The 13385-nt window shown below is 39.6% G+C and overlaps 1 protein-coding gene across 1 annotated transcript; it reads right to left on the bottom strand.

Moving 5' to 3' along the window:
- Positions 1 to 8977: 8977 nt before the first annotated feature.
- On the bottom strand, positions 8978 to 9886 carry LOC126929692 (putative vomeronasal receptor-like protein 4). The gene is given in 3 exon segments (XM_050746291.1): positions 8978 to 9443; positions 9445 to 9688; positions 9691 to 9886. Coding segments are annotated over 3 exon segments (906 nt in total).
- Positions 9887 to 13385: the final 3499 nt, after the last annotated feature.

Below are 13385 nucleotides of genomic sequence, written 5' to 3'. Positions count from 1 at the left end.
GCTATGGGGGATGCAACCCTTCATCCCTCTCAGGAAGCACATGGAGCCCTGAACCCATCCCAGCCCTGCCCCGTGGCCTTTCACGTGACCAGTGAGGCTTGGAGACCAAGTGAGGAGGCATCTGGGTGGTGAATGGTCCCAGCCAGAGGCATCGGCTGCACAGGGACATCCAGGGCCCACAACTCCCTCCTGTCTTCACCAGGGCTCAGTCCTGAAAGTTCTGGGGGCCCAGATACAGCCACCTGCATCATGTCCGTCTTGTGGAAAATGGACAAAAGTCTCTGGAGCTGGCCATTGGCTGGGACAGGACCTCCCAAGAAGGGGCCTCTAGCAGTGGTTAGAAGTCCTGCCTGGATGGAGGCTGGAAGCTCCTCCTTGCCTGATCTGCTTAGCACCTGTGGGGAGGGGCCTCTGCCCTCAGCATCCTGCCCACAGCACCACATTCTCCCGTCCCCTTTCTGGCTTTATCTATGGCCACTTTGATAAAAGAGGTGTAGTCTCCCAGCCTGTTCTGCTCTTACCCCTTAAAGGGCCAGCATGGGGCCAGTGGACACAGGTGAGACACCATAACCTGGTGGTGGTGATCTCTCCATGCCTTCCATGCCTTCCTGAGGCACCTTTCCTAGACATTAGAAGGTACATTATGGCTTTTCCAAAGTGCTGATGCCTGGGAGGAAATATCAAGGGAGGGGTGGAGTTTGACCGGCCCTGGTGGGCTTTCTGGGCTCCAAGAACAGCAGGGTGCAGACTCAGACCAGCTCCCAGATAGTAGGGTGGAACATCAGTGACAGCTCTGGGGACAGCAGAGTGGAGGCTCAAGGACGACTTCAGACAGTGGGGTGGAGGCTCACATGATCCAGCACTTCCCTTCTGGGTGTCTACACAAAGGAATTCAAAGAAGGGTCAAAGAAGTATTTGTACATCCATGGTCATAGCATAATTATTCACTAATAGCTTAAATGTAGAGGCAACTCTAATGTCAGTGACAGATGAATGGATAAACAATATGTGGTCTATACATATAATGGAATATTCTTCATTTCTCAAAAGGAAGGTAATTCTGACAAATGTTATTAAAATAACCCTGAAGACGTTAGAGTAAGTGAAATAAGTCACAACAGACAAATACCATAGATTCTGCTTTTATAAGGTCCCAAGAATAGTCAAATGCATAGAGACAGAAAGTAGAACGGTGCTTGCCTGGGGCTGGGTGGAAGGGAGAATGGAGAGCTATTGTTTAATGATAGAGGGTTTCGGTTTTACAAGTTGGAAAGAATTCTGGAGATGGATGGTGGTAATGGTTGCACAACCATATGAGTGTTAATATTACTGAACTGTTCACTGAAGCATGGCTAAACTACTATAGTTTATGTTATGTGTATTTTAACACCATTTTAAAAATTGGAAAATAAAACAAAACACCTAGAGCCATGATCTCTAAGGCTATATGTGTTCTGCCCCTATTACTCCTCACTCACTCCATTCCAGCCCCACTGGCCTTTTTCTGGCTCCTCAGACACGCCAAGCACTCCCTGCCTCGGGGGCTTTGCAGTGTCTGTTGCCCTCACGTGGAATCCTCTGCCCGCAGATCTCTCTATGACTCTCTCTCTCACACTTGCTCTGCTCTAATGTCTCTTTTTCAGTGAGTCCTTTCCTGATCACCCTACAGAAAAGCACCCAGTAATATTCTCTATTCCTTTTCCTTGCCTTGTCTTTGTAGCACCTGCTCCATGATGACATATAGAAAGAATATGTGTTTATGCAACAGTCAATGTGATGACCACAGATTTTTCCCCAGCCCTGTTCTAGGCAGAGACCGGGAAATGGGTCATTCCCGTCCCCTATTCCAACTATCTTCTTATATAAAGGTTTATTTTTCCTTTTTATTGCTCTAACCTAATGTTAAGCAATTTCAGTTGATTTTTTCATAAGCCGGAAGGTCCATGAAATCTTTTTCTATGGCCATTATTTTCTCAAACATTGCAGAGTCTTTTTTCAGTGTTTTCCCATATATAATGATATTCCTAGGAATGGCTCCTTGTCCTTCCTATCTAAATTCACCCAATGTGGTGTTCATATTTCAAGTGAGTTCAATACTGCCTTCATAATTCTTGGCACCTTTAAACTTTCATTGTCCCTGGTAGGTAGTGGCTCATCTTATTGGTTAAATGAGTGATTTTGGCAATTTCACTTTTTACATTATTTTTATTTTTATGTTGAGACAGAGTCTCAATCTGTTGCCCAGGCTGGAGTGCAGTGGCGTGATCTCAGCTCACCGCAGCCTCGATTTCCCAGGCTCAAGCGATCCTCCCATCTCAGCCTCCCAAGTAGTTGGGATTACACACATGTGCCACAGCACCCCACTAGTTTTTTCTGTGTTTGTAGAGACAGCATCTTGCTATGTTGCCCAGGCTGGTCTGTAACTCATACACTCAAGTAGTCAGACCATCTGGGTCTCCCAAAGTGCTGGGATTACAGGCATCAACCACAATGCCCAGCCTAGAATGTCTTCTAGATAGAGTGATTTTGAAGATTAAGCAGGCTAGTGAGTCAAGCACGTAGTACAACATTTGAAGCCCAAAAGCAGGGAGTGTGAGCCCCTGGCGGTGGTGGTGGTGGAGGCGAAAGGAGAAACAGGAAGCAATGGGGAAGAGACACTTGGGACTGGAGCTCAGGGCTCTTTTTTTTTTTTTTTTTTTTTTTTTTGAGACGGAGTCTCGCTGTGTCGCCCAGGCTGGAGTGCAGTGGCCGGATCTCAGCTCACTGCAAGCTCTGCCTCCCGGGTTTTTACGCCATTCTCCTGCCTCAGCCTCCCGAGTAGCCGGGACTACAGGCGCCCGCCACCTCGCCCGGCTAGTTTTTTGTATTTTTTAGTAGAGACGGGGTTTCACCGTGTTAGCCAGGATGGTCTCGAACTCCTGACCTCGTGATCGGCCCGTCTCGGCCTCCCAAAGTGCTGGGATTACAGGCTTGAGCCACCGCGCCCGGCCTGAGCTCAGGGCTCTTCAGGGATAGAAGCTTCCAGGTCCTGGAGAAGGGGCGAGACCCGTGAGAGTCCCCTGGAGGCTCAAAAGGAAGGGCCAGGCTTCCCTGACACAGTGGGCTCCATGGCCTCCTCCCCTCCTTTTCACCTCAGGAGGGAGGAAAAGGGGAAGAGAAGGTCCTGCAGAGGAGGCAGGATGGCCGGTCGAGGGGGGCCTTGGGCGCTTTGTCCCAGGGCTGCCTCCTGCGGCTGCCCCAGGGGCTTCCTTGAACAAGGACTCCCTGCTTTCCCGCTGAGAGACAGGGTGGGTCCCCTGTCCCTCACCATGAAGTTCAATGAGTATTGGAGAGTCCGCATGAGGCCAAGGGGCTTCAGCCCAACCGCTAGTCCCTGCTGCACTCACTCTTCAAGAAGGGCCACCAGCTGTCTGATGGAGAGCATGGAGCAGGTCTGAGTGGGCCAGACTAGCACCAAGAAACACACCAAAATTGAAACATGAAGAAATACAACACATGAACAGACCAATAACAATGAGATCAAAGCTGTAATAAAACGTCTCGCAGTAAAGAAAAGCCCAGTATTCTATGGTTTTACTACTGAACTCTAACAAACATTTAAAGAACTAACACCAATTCTACTGAAACTAGTCCACAAAATAGAGATGGGGAATGCTTCCAAACTCATTCTATAACACCATAATTACCTTTATGCCAAAATCAAAGACACTTTAAAAAAGAAAACTGCAATATCTCCAATTAATATTGATGCAATAATCTTCAACAAAATACTAGCAAAACTTTAAGCATTACATTAAAAAATCATTCTTCATGACCATGTGTGATTTATCACAAGGATGCAAGAATGGTTGCAAGTCAATCCATATGATACATCACATCAACAAAATGAAGGACGAAGATTTTATAATAATTTAAATTAAGACAGAAAAAAGCATTTGATAAAATTCAACATACTACCATGAACCTGGGTAGAGAAAGAACATTATTAACATAATAAAAGCCATATATGACGTACCCACAGCTAGTGTCATACTGACTGGGGAAACACTGAAATCCCCTTCTCTAAGATCTGGAACATGACCAGGATGCCCACTTTCACCACTGTTATTCACCATAGTACTGGAAGTCCTAGCAAGAGCAATCAGACAAGAGAGAGAAATAAAGGGCATCTAAATAGAAGGGGAAAAGACAAATTATCCTTGTTTGCAGATGATATAATCTTATATTTGTAAAAAACCTAAAGACTCCACAAAAACTACTGAACTGATAAATCCAGTAGAGTTTCAGGATACAAATCAAGATATAAAAATGAGTAGCATTTCTTTTTTTTTTTTTTTTTTTTTTTTTTTTTTTTTTTGAGATGGAGTCTCACTCTGTCACCCAGGCTGGAGTGCAGTGGCGCTATCTTGGCTCACTGCAAGCTCTGCCTCCCGGATTCGTGCCATTCTCCTGCCTCCGCCTCCTGAGGAGTTGGGACTACAGGCGCCCATCACCACGCCCAGCTAATTTTTTTTTGTATTTTTAGTAGAGATGGGGTTTTGCCGTGTTAGCCAGGATGGTCTCGATCTCATGACCTCGTTATCCGCCTGCCTCAGCCTTCCAAAAGTGCTGGGATTACAGGCGTGAGCCACTGCGCCTGGCAAAAATCAGTAGCATTTCTATGTGCCAAGAGTGAACAATCTGAAAAAGAAATTAAAAAGAAATACCATTTATAATAGTCACAAATAGAACTAAACACATAGAAATTAACCAAAGAAGTAAAAGATTTCTACAATAAAAACTATAATACAATCATAAAATAAATTGAAGACACAAAAATTGAAAGATATTCCATGTTCATGGATTGAAAGTGTTAGTATGTTAAAATGTCTACATTACCCAAAGCAATTCACAGATTAAATGCAGGAATCACATTAACTGACTTCAAATTATATTACAAAGCTATAGTAACTGTAGCAGCCTGGTACTGGCATAAAAATAGACACATGAGCCGATGGAATTGAACAGACAACCCAGAAAAAAATTTTATACATTTTCACTGAATTCATTTTCGGCAAAGGTGCCAAGAACTTAAATTAGGGCAAAGACAATCTCTTCAATAAATCATGCTGGGGAAACTGGATATCTATATGCAAAAGAATGAAACTATAACCCCTATCTCTTGCCATAAACAAAACTCAAATCAAAGTGGACTAAATACTTAAATCTAAGACCTCAAATTTAAAAACTATAAGAAAACATTGAGGAAAGTCTCTCCAGGTATTGGCAAAAATGTCTTGAATAATAACCCACAAGCACAGGCAGCCAAAGCAAATATGGACAAATGAAGTTACATCAAGTTGAAAATCTTCTACATGTCAAAGGAAATGATCAACGAAGTGAGGAGACAACCCACAGAATAGGAGAATATATTTGCAAACTATCCATCTGACAAAGGATTAATAACTAGAACAGATAAATAGCTCAAACTACTGTATGGGAAAAAAATCTAGTAATCAGATTTTTTAAATGGGCAAAATATTTCAATAAACATTTCTTGAAAGAAGACATATGAATTGCAAGCAGGTATATTATCAGAGATATGCAAATCAAAACTACAATGAGATATCATCTTACCCCAGTTAAAATGAATTTTGTCCAAACGTCAGGCAACAGCAAATGCTAGTGAGAATGTGGAGAAATGGGAAGCCTGGTACACTGTTAGTGGAAATGTAAGTTAGTACAACCATTGTGGAAAACAGCTTGGAGATTCCTCATAAAACTAAAATAGAGCTTCCATATAGTCCAGCAATTTCACTGCTAAGTATATACTCACAAGAAATGAAGTCAGTATATTGAAGAGATGCTACATTCCCATGTTTGTTGCAGCATTGTTGAAAATAGCCAAGATTCGGAAGCAACGTAAGTGTCAATCAATAGATGAATGGATAAAGAAAGTGTGGTACGTATACACAGTGGAGCCAGAAAAAAAGAATGAGATCCTGTCATTTGTAACAACATAGATGAGGGTCATTATATTAAATGAAATAAGCCAGCCACAGAAAGACAAACTTTGCATGTTCTCACTTGTTTGTGGGAGCTGAGGATCCCACTGAGTTGAACTCATGGAGACAGAGAGTAGAAGAACGGTTACCAGAGGCCGAGAAGCATAGTAGGGGGGCAGTTTGGTAGGGGCATGCAGGGAAGTGAGGATGGTTAATGGGTACAAAAAATAGTTTAAAAGAATGAATAAGAGGTAGAGGTACTATTTGATTGCACAACAGGGTATTTGTGCTGATAGCACAACCGTAGTATTTGTACTGATAGCACAGTTTGTACTGATAGCACAACAGTAGTACTTGATACAACACTGCAATTGTCAATAATTGACAATTACTATAATCAATAATAATTTAGTTGTACCTTTTAAAATAACTGAAATAATATAATTGAATTTTGGTAATACAAAGAATAAATGCTTGAGGAGATAGATACCCCATTTACCGTGCTGTGATTATTACACGTTGCATGCCTGTATCAAAGTATCTCATGTACCCCATTTATATACACAACTACTGTATATTCACAAAAATGAAAATAAATGTGATATAATAATCAGGTATGGTTTTGCTGGGATATATACTACATTGTTGTATTTTGCCCAGTCTGTAGGATTAGGGGAATAGCTGTAGTAAATCCCCACAGAGGCAGTTGCAAAACTGCCTAGGCTTCTCTCTCCCATTTGCATTTTAGTTTGTTAAAATCTGCTAAAGCTGTTTCTAATTCGCTACCTTGTAGCATTCTTCAGCTTTGTTTTGGAGGACTAGTAAGTCAATTAGCTGATATTGGTTTGAAAACCCTGAATCACAGGTCTTAAGCATTATTTGGAATTCCTTGGCAAACTTAAGGTGTCATGAGTCAGATGAGGAAATCCAAACATTGGAGCACTTAATTCTGACTTGGTATAAAGTATATATCTTATGTTTGAACCCATTCTTCTGTGGGTTTTGCTTTAAAAGAAATGACTACTATTTTTCTTCTTCTGTAGCTATTTCTGGACCCTTTGTGGTTTAAGAAGGAATATGGGGAGGAGAAAGAGAAACAAAATGAAATCATCCAGGCAAGGAAGTTTAGAAAGCAGAGCTTCGGGGGAAGAAAAAGAAGATAGTTTCTGGCACCTTCCTGATTTTAGAAGCTGATTTTGCTACTTTTCTTTGATTCTGAGGTAGTTTCAAACATTTTCTTGTTACCTTTCTAAGTAAGTTTATCATTTCCACTTTTGGATGTTTTTAGGTGCCAGCTAAAATACAACCCTCATTTATTTTCCATGATTCCGAAACCTAACTTCTCTAATTTAGCATACAAGAAGACCAATTTGGGAATACTTAAAGTTCTTAACTTTGGGAACCTTAGATGTCCATCATCCTTAGTAAAATCCTCCATTTACACAAATGTTTGCAAGAAGAGGTGCTGTAATTATCACATAAAACCAGCTGTTGCGCCCAAAGGGGGACACTGTCCTTGCCTGTCCTTGTTTTTAGAGATTTTTTTTCCTCATTTTTCTTTAAAACAAGTTATTGGACTGTGGCTTGTCATTTGGTTAGAGGATCAGAGTGTGCCAATTGTGGGTGAGACTCCATGGTGTTTATCACTGAGTCATTTCTGTCCTCTTGTATCTCCCAGTTTCTCTATCTTTGTGTTTATTACCTCCAGGGAGATGCAAATCAAAAACTACCAGACCTTACCTTATCTTAATTAGAATGGCCATAATCAAAATGACAAAAGAGAACAAGTGTTGGCAAGGATGTGGAATAAAGGTAACTCTTATACGCTGTTGGTTTGAATACAAATTAATACAGCCACTATGAAAAACAAGTATGGAAGTTTCTCAGCCTAAAAATGGAACTACTGTATGTTCCAGCAATTCTACAACTGGCCATATAGCCAAAAGAAATAAAGTCAGTATGTTAAAGAGATAGCTACACTCCCATGTTTATTACAGCACTATTGACAGTGGCCAAGATATGGAATCAATCACAGTGTCCATCAAAGGATAAATGGATAAGACAACATGGTATGTGAACACAATGAAATGCTATCTAGCCACAAATATATGGCATAACAAAATGAATGGCAGAATAAAATTCTACCATTTAAGACAACATAGATGAACCTGGAGGACATTATGATAAGTGAAATAAGCCAGACACAGAGAGACAAAAAACACAGGAATTTATTCAAATGTGGAATCTAAACAAGCTTATCTCTTAGAAGTAGAGAGTAGAATGGTGTTTACCAGAGCATGGGTTGGTTAGTGGGGAGGATGCAAAGTGTTGGTCAAAGGAAACATAGTTACAATTAGATAGAAGAAATACATTTTACAAGCTCTGTTGTGCAACCTGGCAGCCATACTTAATTATGACATGTTGCAGTCCTGAAAAATGGAAAAGTAGTTGATGTTAAGTGCTTTCACCACAAAAAATAATAACTTTTAGATCATGCATTTGTTAATTAGCTAGATTTAACCATTTTATAATCTATATGTAATTCAAAACATCATTTGTACATAATAAACTTACACGTTATCTTCAATTAAAAACAAATTTTAAAATCATGCTTAAAAATTTTTTATTCAAGCTAGAATTTGAATGTAGCTAAATATCTTCAATAAAGAAGAAAAATTAAAATAATTTCAAAAATTAAAACTGAGAGGTTTGTTTGCCAATAGGAGCCACCTAAGAGTGTACTCGAGAAGAAAATAACGTTTTCCTGTATAAAGGTAAAATTAAAATGAAGGGGTAAGAGGCAGACCTTGAGAATACAAAATCATAGTGGACATTGAACTGAGGAAAGCACATAGTTCTTGGCACCAAAAAATTAAAAGATGTTGAGATATTATAAAAGTACAATTCACATATTTTATTGAAATCAGAAAGAAAGTTATGTGCTTTTTGTATAATTTAATTGATTATGAAGAAATAATTTTTAGAAAATTTTATCACCAACTTGTTAAAAATAGATGGCACTTCCATTGAAACTTTTGCAGAATATTGACGGCTCTTTTATCAGATCTGATTAGCACCAGAGGACTGACAGTGGCATAGGCATTGACCACAAACTTGTGGACACCATAGATGACAGGGCCAAATACCCATAACGGCACTGTGGATGATGAGAGGGTGAAGTCCACTGAGTACATGAGCACAAAGAAATTCACCAGCATGAGGATGGTCTTGGTGGCCATTTTCACTAGGGAGGTCCTTAACATAAGGCTGCTGCTGTGAAAGCGCTGGGAGTGCCTCTGATGCCTGGACAAAAGAATCAACATGTATACACTTGAGAGGAACATGATTCCTATGAAGAAGGCATCTCTGCATAACAACAGCATAAGAAATAGCACCCTGATGATGACATTCACTGGGAAAAGTGTGCAATATTTGCTGATATTCAAAATTATCTGAGTCATTGTAATAACCTACAGTGTAAATTATCATGTCACTACTGAAAGACAAATTGCTAAACCAAAAAACGAATAAGCCCAGGATATTATATTTTGTAAATTTATGTTTAGATCTTACTAACCAGGAGGTTCTGGGGCTGATGGTAATGGCCTGCAGCATGCTCAGGAGGCAGGTGGTGTAGATGGAGAGGACCCTCATCACCTTGTGCACATAGAACAAAGCTTTACATCTGAAGTTATTCTGAAATTCAGTGACTCAAACATGTCTGGAGACAAAAACTCCATTGCAGTGAAGAGCATTACTAGGTGGACAAAGGCCAAATGACTGGTGACCAGGGTATGGGTCTTAGGCCTGTGATCCTGAAAGAATGTAAAAATGTGGAAGAGAAGAAGGAAAATGTTAGCTGAGATTCCAATGCTAGCTTGATACTTTTTAAAAGATAACATAAGTGAAAACTGTGTTCATCCTAATGGCATAGAAGAAACATATTTTGTAGATATGAAAAACAAATTGACTTCATATCATCAATGTTCTTTATTCAGTGTTTGAAATTATTAATGTCATTATTATTTTTATTTTACTCACTTATTCTTGATTAACCTTGACTATAAATTCTTAATAATGTACCTCCTGCACTATTTTCTAAACCAAATAATTATATATATATGTATATATATATATGCAATGACTACATTTGCAATCATGCTTGTATAGGGTGCACACTGTATTCCTAATGTCCTTTGCCCTCCATCTTTAGAAATCATATTTTTATTATTTTATGTTCTCTCATTTTATTTTTAGCACCCAATTCAGTGACAAGCATATAAAATGAATCACATTTGCACAGGTGAATTGAGTAAAACATGTACTGAAGTGGAAAGACTCACTAAAACAAACAAAAATATATCCAATTGAGTCTTTCTCACGATCTGTCACTTTGATACGGTTTATTCTTCATTCTTCCATGGTTTTTGACGCTTATGCTTCTACTGGACCCACCATGATAATTCATAATAGTCTTCTTATTTTTCATCAGCATATCAGCAGTTTTGATCCCATCTGCAGCCTTATATTCTCTTTGCCATGAATTGTAATGTATTTCCAGTATCTAAGAACTTGGATGTAAGTATCTTTTTTAGGGAATGGGGAACGCTATTCTGTTTACCCAAACCCTAATTCACTGTATGTCTTAGAAATGGTCCTGGTGCGCTCCCAGTTTAGTTCACATCCCAGAGATTTATCATGTGAACTCTCTTCATCTCAAAACAAAATTTTTAATATTTGCCTCTCAGTTATCAACAAGATAAACACTACTTTTAATCATTATATTTCAACCAAGAGGTTGCATTAAAATAGTCACACATGGTTCTTTTTCCTGAGACTTTACTTGATACAAGAATGTCTGTCTCCAATGAGAAAGCTAATGCCTCTCAAGTTTTCTTACCTTGTAAAATTTTGCAAAACAATTTTGCAGTTTCCATTTCATGTTATTTGAACAGGATTCAGGTATCATTGTGTCATTTTACTTTAATCCATGGGTAAAAACAATTTAGCTTCATGCATGAAATATAAAAAACAGTAAATGAGCACAAATTGGGGGGGATGAAAGTGTGTCTGGTTATAGATTCAAAGTCATATCATTACACTGTCCCATAAATAAAAATATGAAAGGCAATGCAAACATCTTGACACTTAGTATTCTTCTCTAATAATCATAAGTGACTGAGGTTAAAAAAATAATTGCTTTAAAACCACCAGATATGTTTGATTTTATAAAGGAAACATCATCTAAGTGATTAAATGGTTATTGCTCTCTCTACAAAACTTTAGTAAGTGAATCCATTTATCATAAATGTCAGAATCACACAATGAAAAGTTCCCACCAACATGCATCTGCACCATCAGCACAGTTGAGTTCTGCTGTCAAGTTGAAATCAGAAAAAGAAAAAACAAGGGGAGGCACCAAGATGGCTGAATAGGAACAGCTCTGGTCTACAGCTCCCGATGTGACTGACACAGAAGACGGGTGACTTCTGCATTTCTAACTGAAGTACCTGGTTCATCTCATTGGCGCTGGTTGGACAGTGGGTGTAGCCCATGGAGAGTGTGAGCCACAACAGGGCAGGGCATTGCTTCACCCGGGAAGTGCAAGGGGTTGGGGGATTTCCCTTTCCTAGCCAAGGGAAGCCATGATAGATGGTACCTGGAAAATCGGGACACTCCACCCTAATACTGCACTTTTTCAACAGTCTTAGCAAATGGCACACCAGGAGATTATATCCCGCACCTGGCTCAGCAAGTCCCACGCCCATGAAGCCTTGCTCACTGCTAGCACAGCAGTCTGAGATTGAACTGGGAGGCAGCAGCCAGGCTGGAGGAGGGGCATCCGCCATTGCTGAGGTTTGACTAGGTAAACCTTTGATGCTAGGAAGAAACTGCATCAACTAACAGGCAAAATAACCAGCTAACAACATAATGACAGGATCAAACTCGCACATAACAATATTAACACATGTAAATGGGCTAAATGCCCCAATTAAAAGACACAGAATGCCAAATAGGATAAAGAGTTGAGACCCATCAGTGTGCTGTATGCAGGAGACCCATCTCACATGCAGAGACATACATAGGCTCAAAATAAAGGGATGGAGGAAGATCTACAAGTAATTGAAAAACAAAAAAAGGCAGGGGTTGCAATCCTAGTCTCTGATAAAACAGACTTTAAACTGACAAAGATCAAAAGAGACAAAGAAGACCATTACATAGTGGTAAAGGGATCAATTCAACGAGAAGAGCTAACTATCCTAAAAATATATGCACCCAATACAGGAGCACCCAGATTCATAAAGCAAGTCTTTAGAGACTTACAAAGAGACTTAGACTCCCACACAATAATAACGGGAGACTTTAACACCCCACTGTCAACATTAGACAGATCAACGAGACAAAAAGTTAACACAGATATCCAGTACTTGAACTCAACTCTGCATCAAGCAGAACAGACATCTACAGAAGTCTCCACCCCAAATCAACAGAATATACGTTCTTCTCAGCACCAAATCACACTTATTCCAAAATTGACCATATAGTTGGAAGTAAAGCACTGCTCAGCAAATGTAAAAGAACAGAAATTATGACAAACTGTCTCTCAGACCACAGTGCAATCAAACTAGAACTCAGGATTAAGAAACTCAATCAAAACCGCTCAACTACATGGAAACTGAGCAACCTGCTCCTGAATGACTACTAGGTACATAACAAAAAGAAGGCAGAAATAAAGATGTTCTTTGAAACCAATGAGAACAAAGATACAACATACAAGAATCTCTGGGACACATTTAAAGCAGTGTGTAGAAGGAAATTTACAGCACTAAATGTCCACAAAAGAAAGTAGGAAAGATCTAAAATTGACACCCTAACATCACAATTAAAAGAACTCGAGAAGCAAGAGCAAACACATTCAAAAGCTAGCAGAAGGCAAGAAATAACTAAGATCAGAGCAGAACTGAAGGAGATAGAGGCACAAAAAACCTTCAAAAAAAATCAATGAATCCAGGAGCTGTTTTTTTTTTTTTAAAAAGATCAACGAAATTGATAGACTGCTAGCAAGACTAATAAAGAAGAGAGAAGAATCAAATAGATGCAATAAAAAATGAAAAAGGGGATATCACCACTGATCCCACAGAAATACAAACTGCCATCAGAGAATACTATAAACACCTCAACGCAGATGAACTAGAAAATTTAGAAGAAATTGATAAATTCCTGGACACATACACCCTCCCAAGACTAAACCAGGAAGAAGTTCAATCCCTGAATAGACCAATAACAGGCTCTGAAATTGAGGCAATAATTAATAGCCTACCAATCAAAAAAAGTCCAGGACCAGATGGATTCACAGCTGAATTCTACCAGAGGTACAAGGAGGAGCTGGTACCATTCCTT

Source organism: Macaca thibetana, chromosome 10 (genome assembly GCF_024542745.1).
Source record: "Macaca thibetana thibetana isolate TM-01 chromosome 10, ASM2454274v1, whole genome shotgun sequence".
Classification (NCBI taxonomy): Eukaryota; Metazoa; Chordata; class Mammalia; order Primates; family Cercopithecidae; genus Macaca; species Macaca thibetana.
Note: the sequence above shows the minus strand (reverse complement) of the source record. Positions and strands in the feature narration are given on the sequence as shown.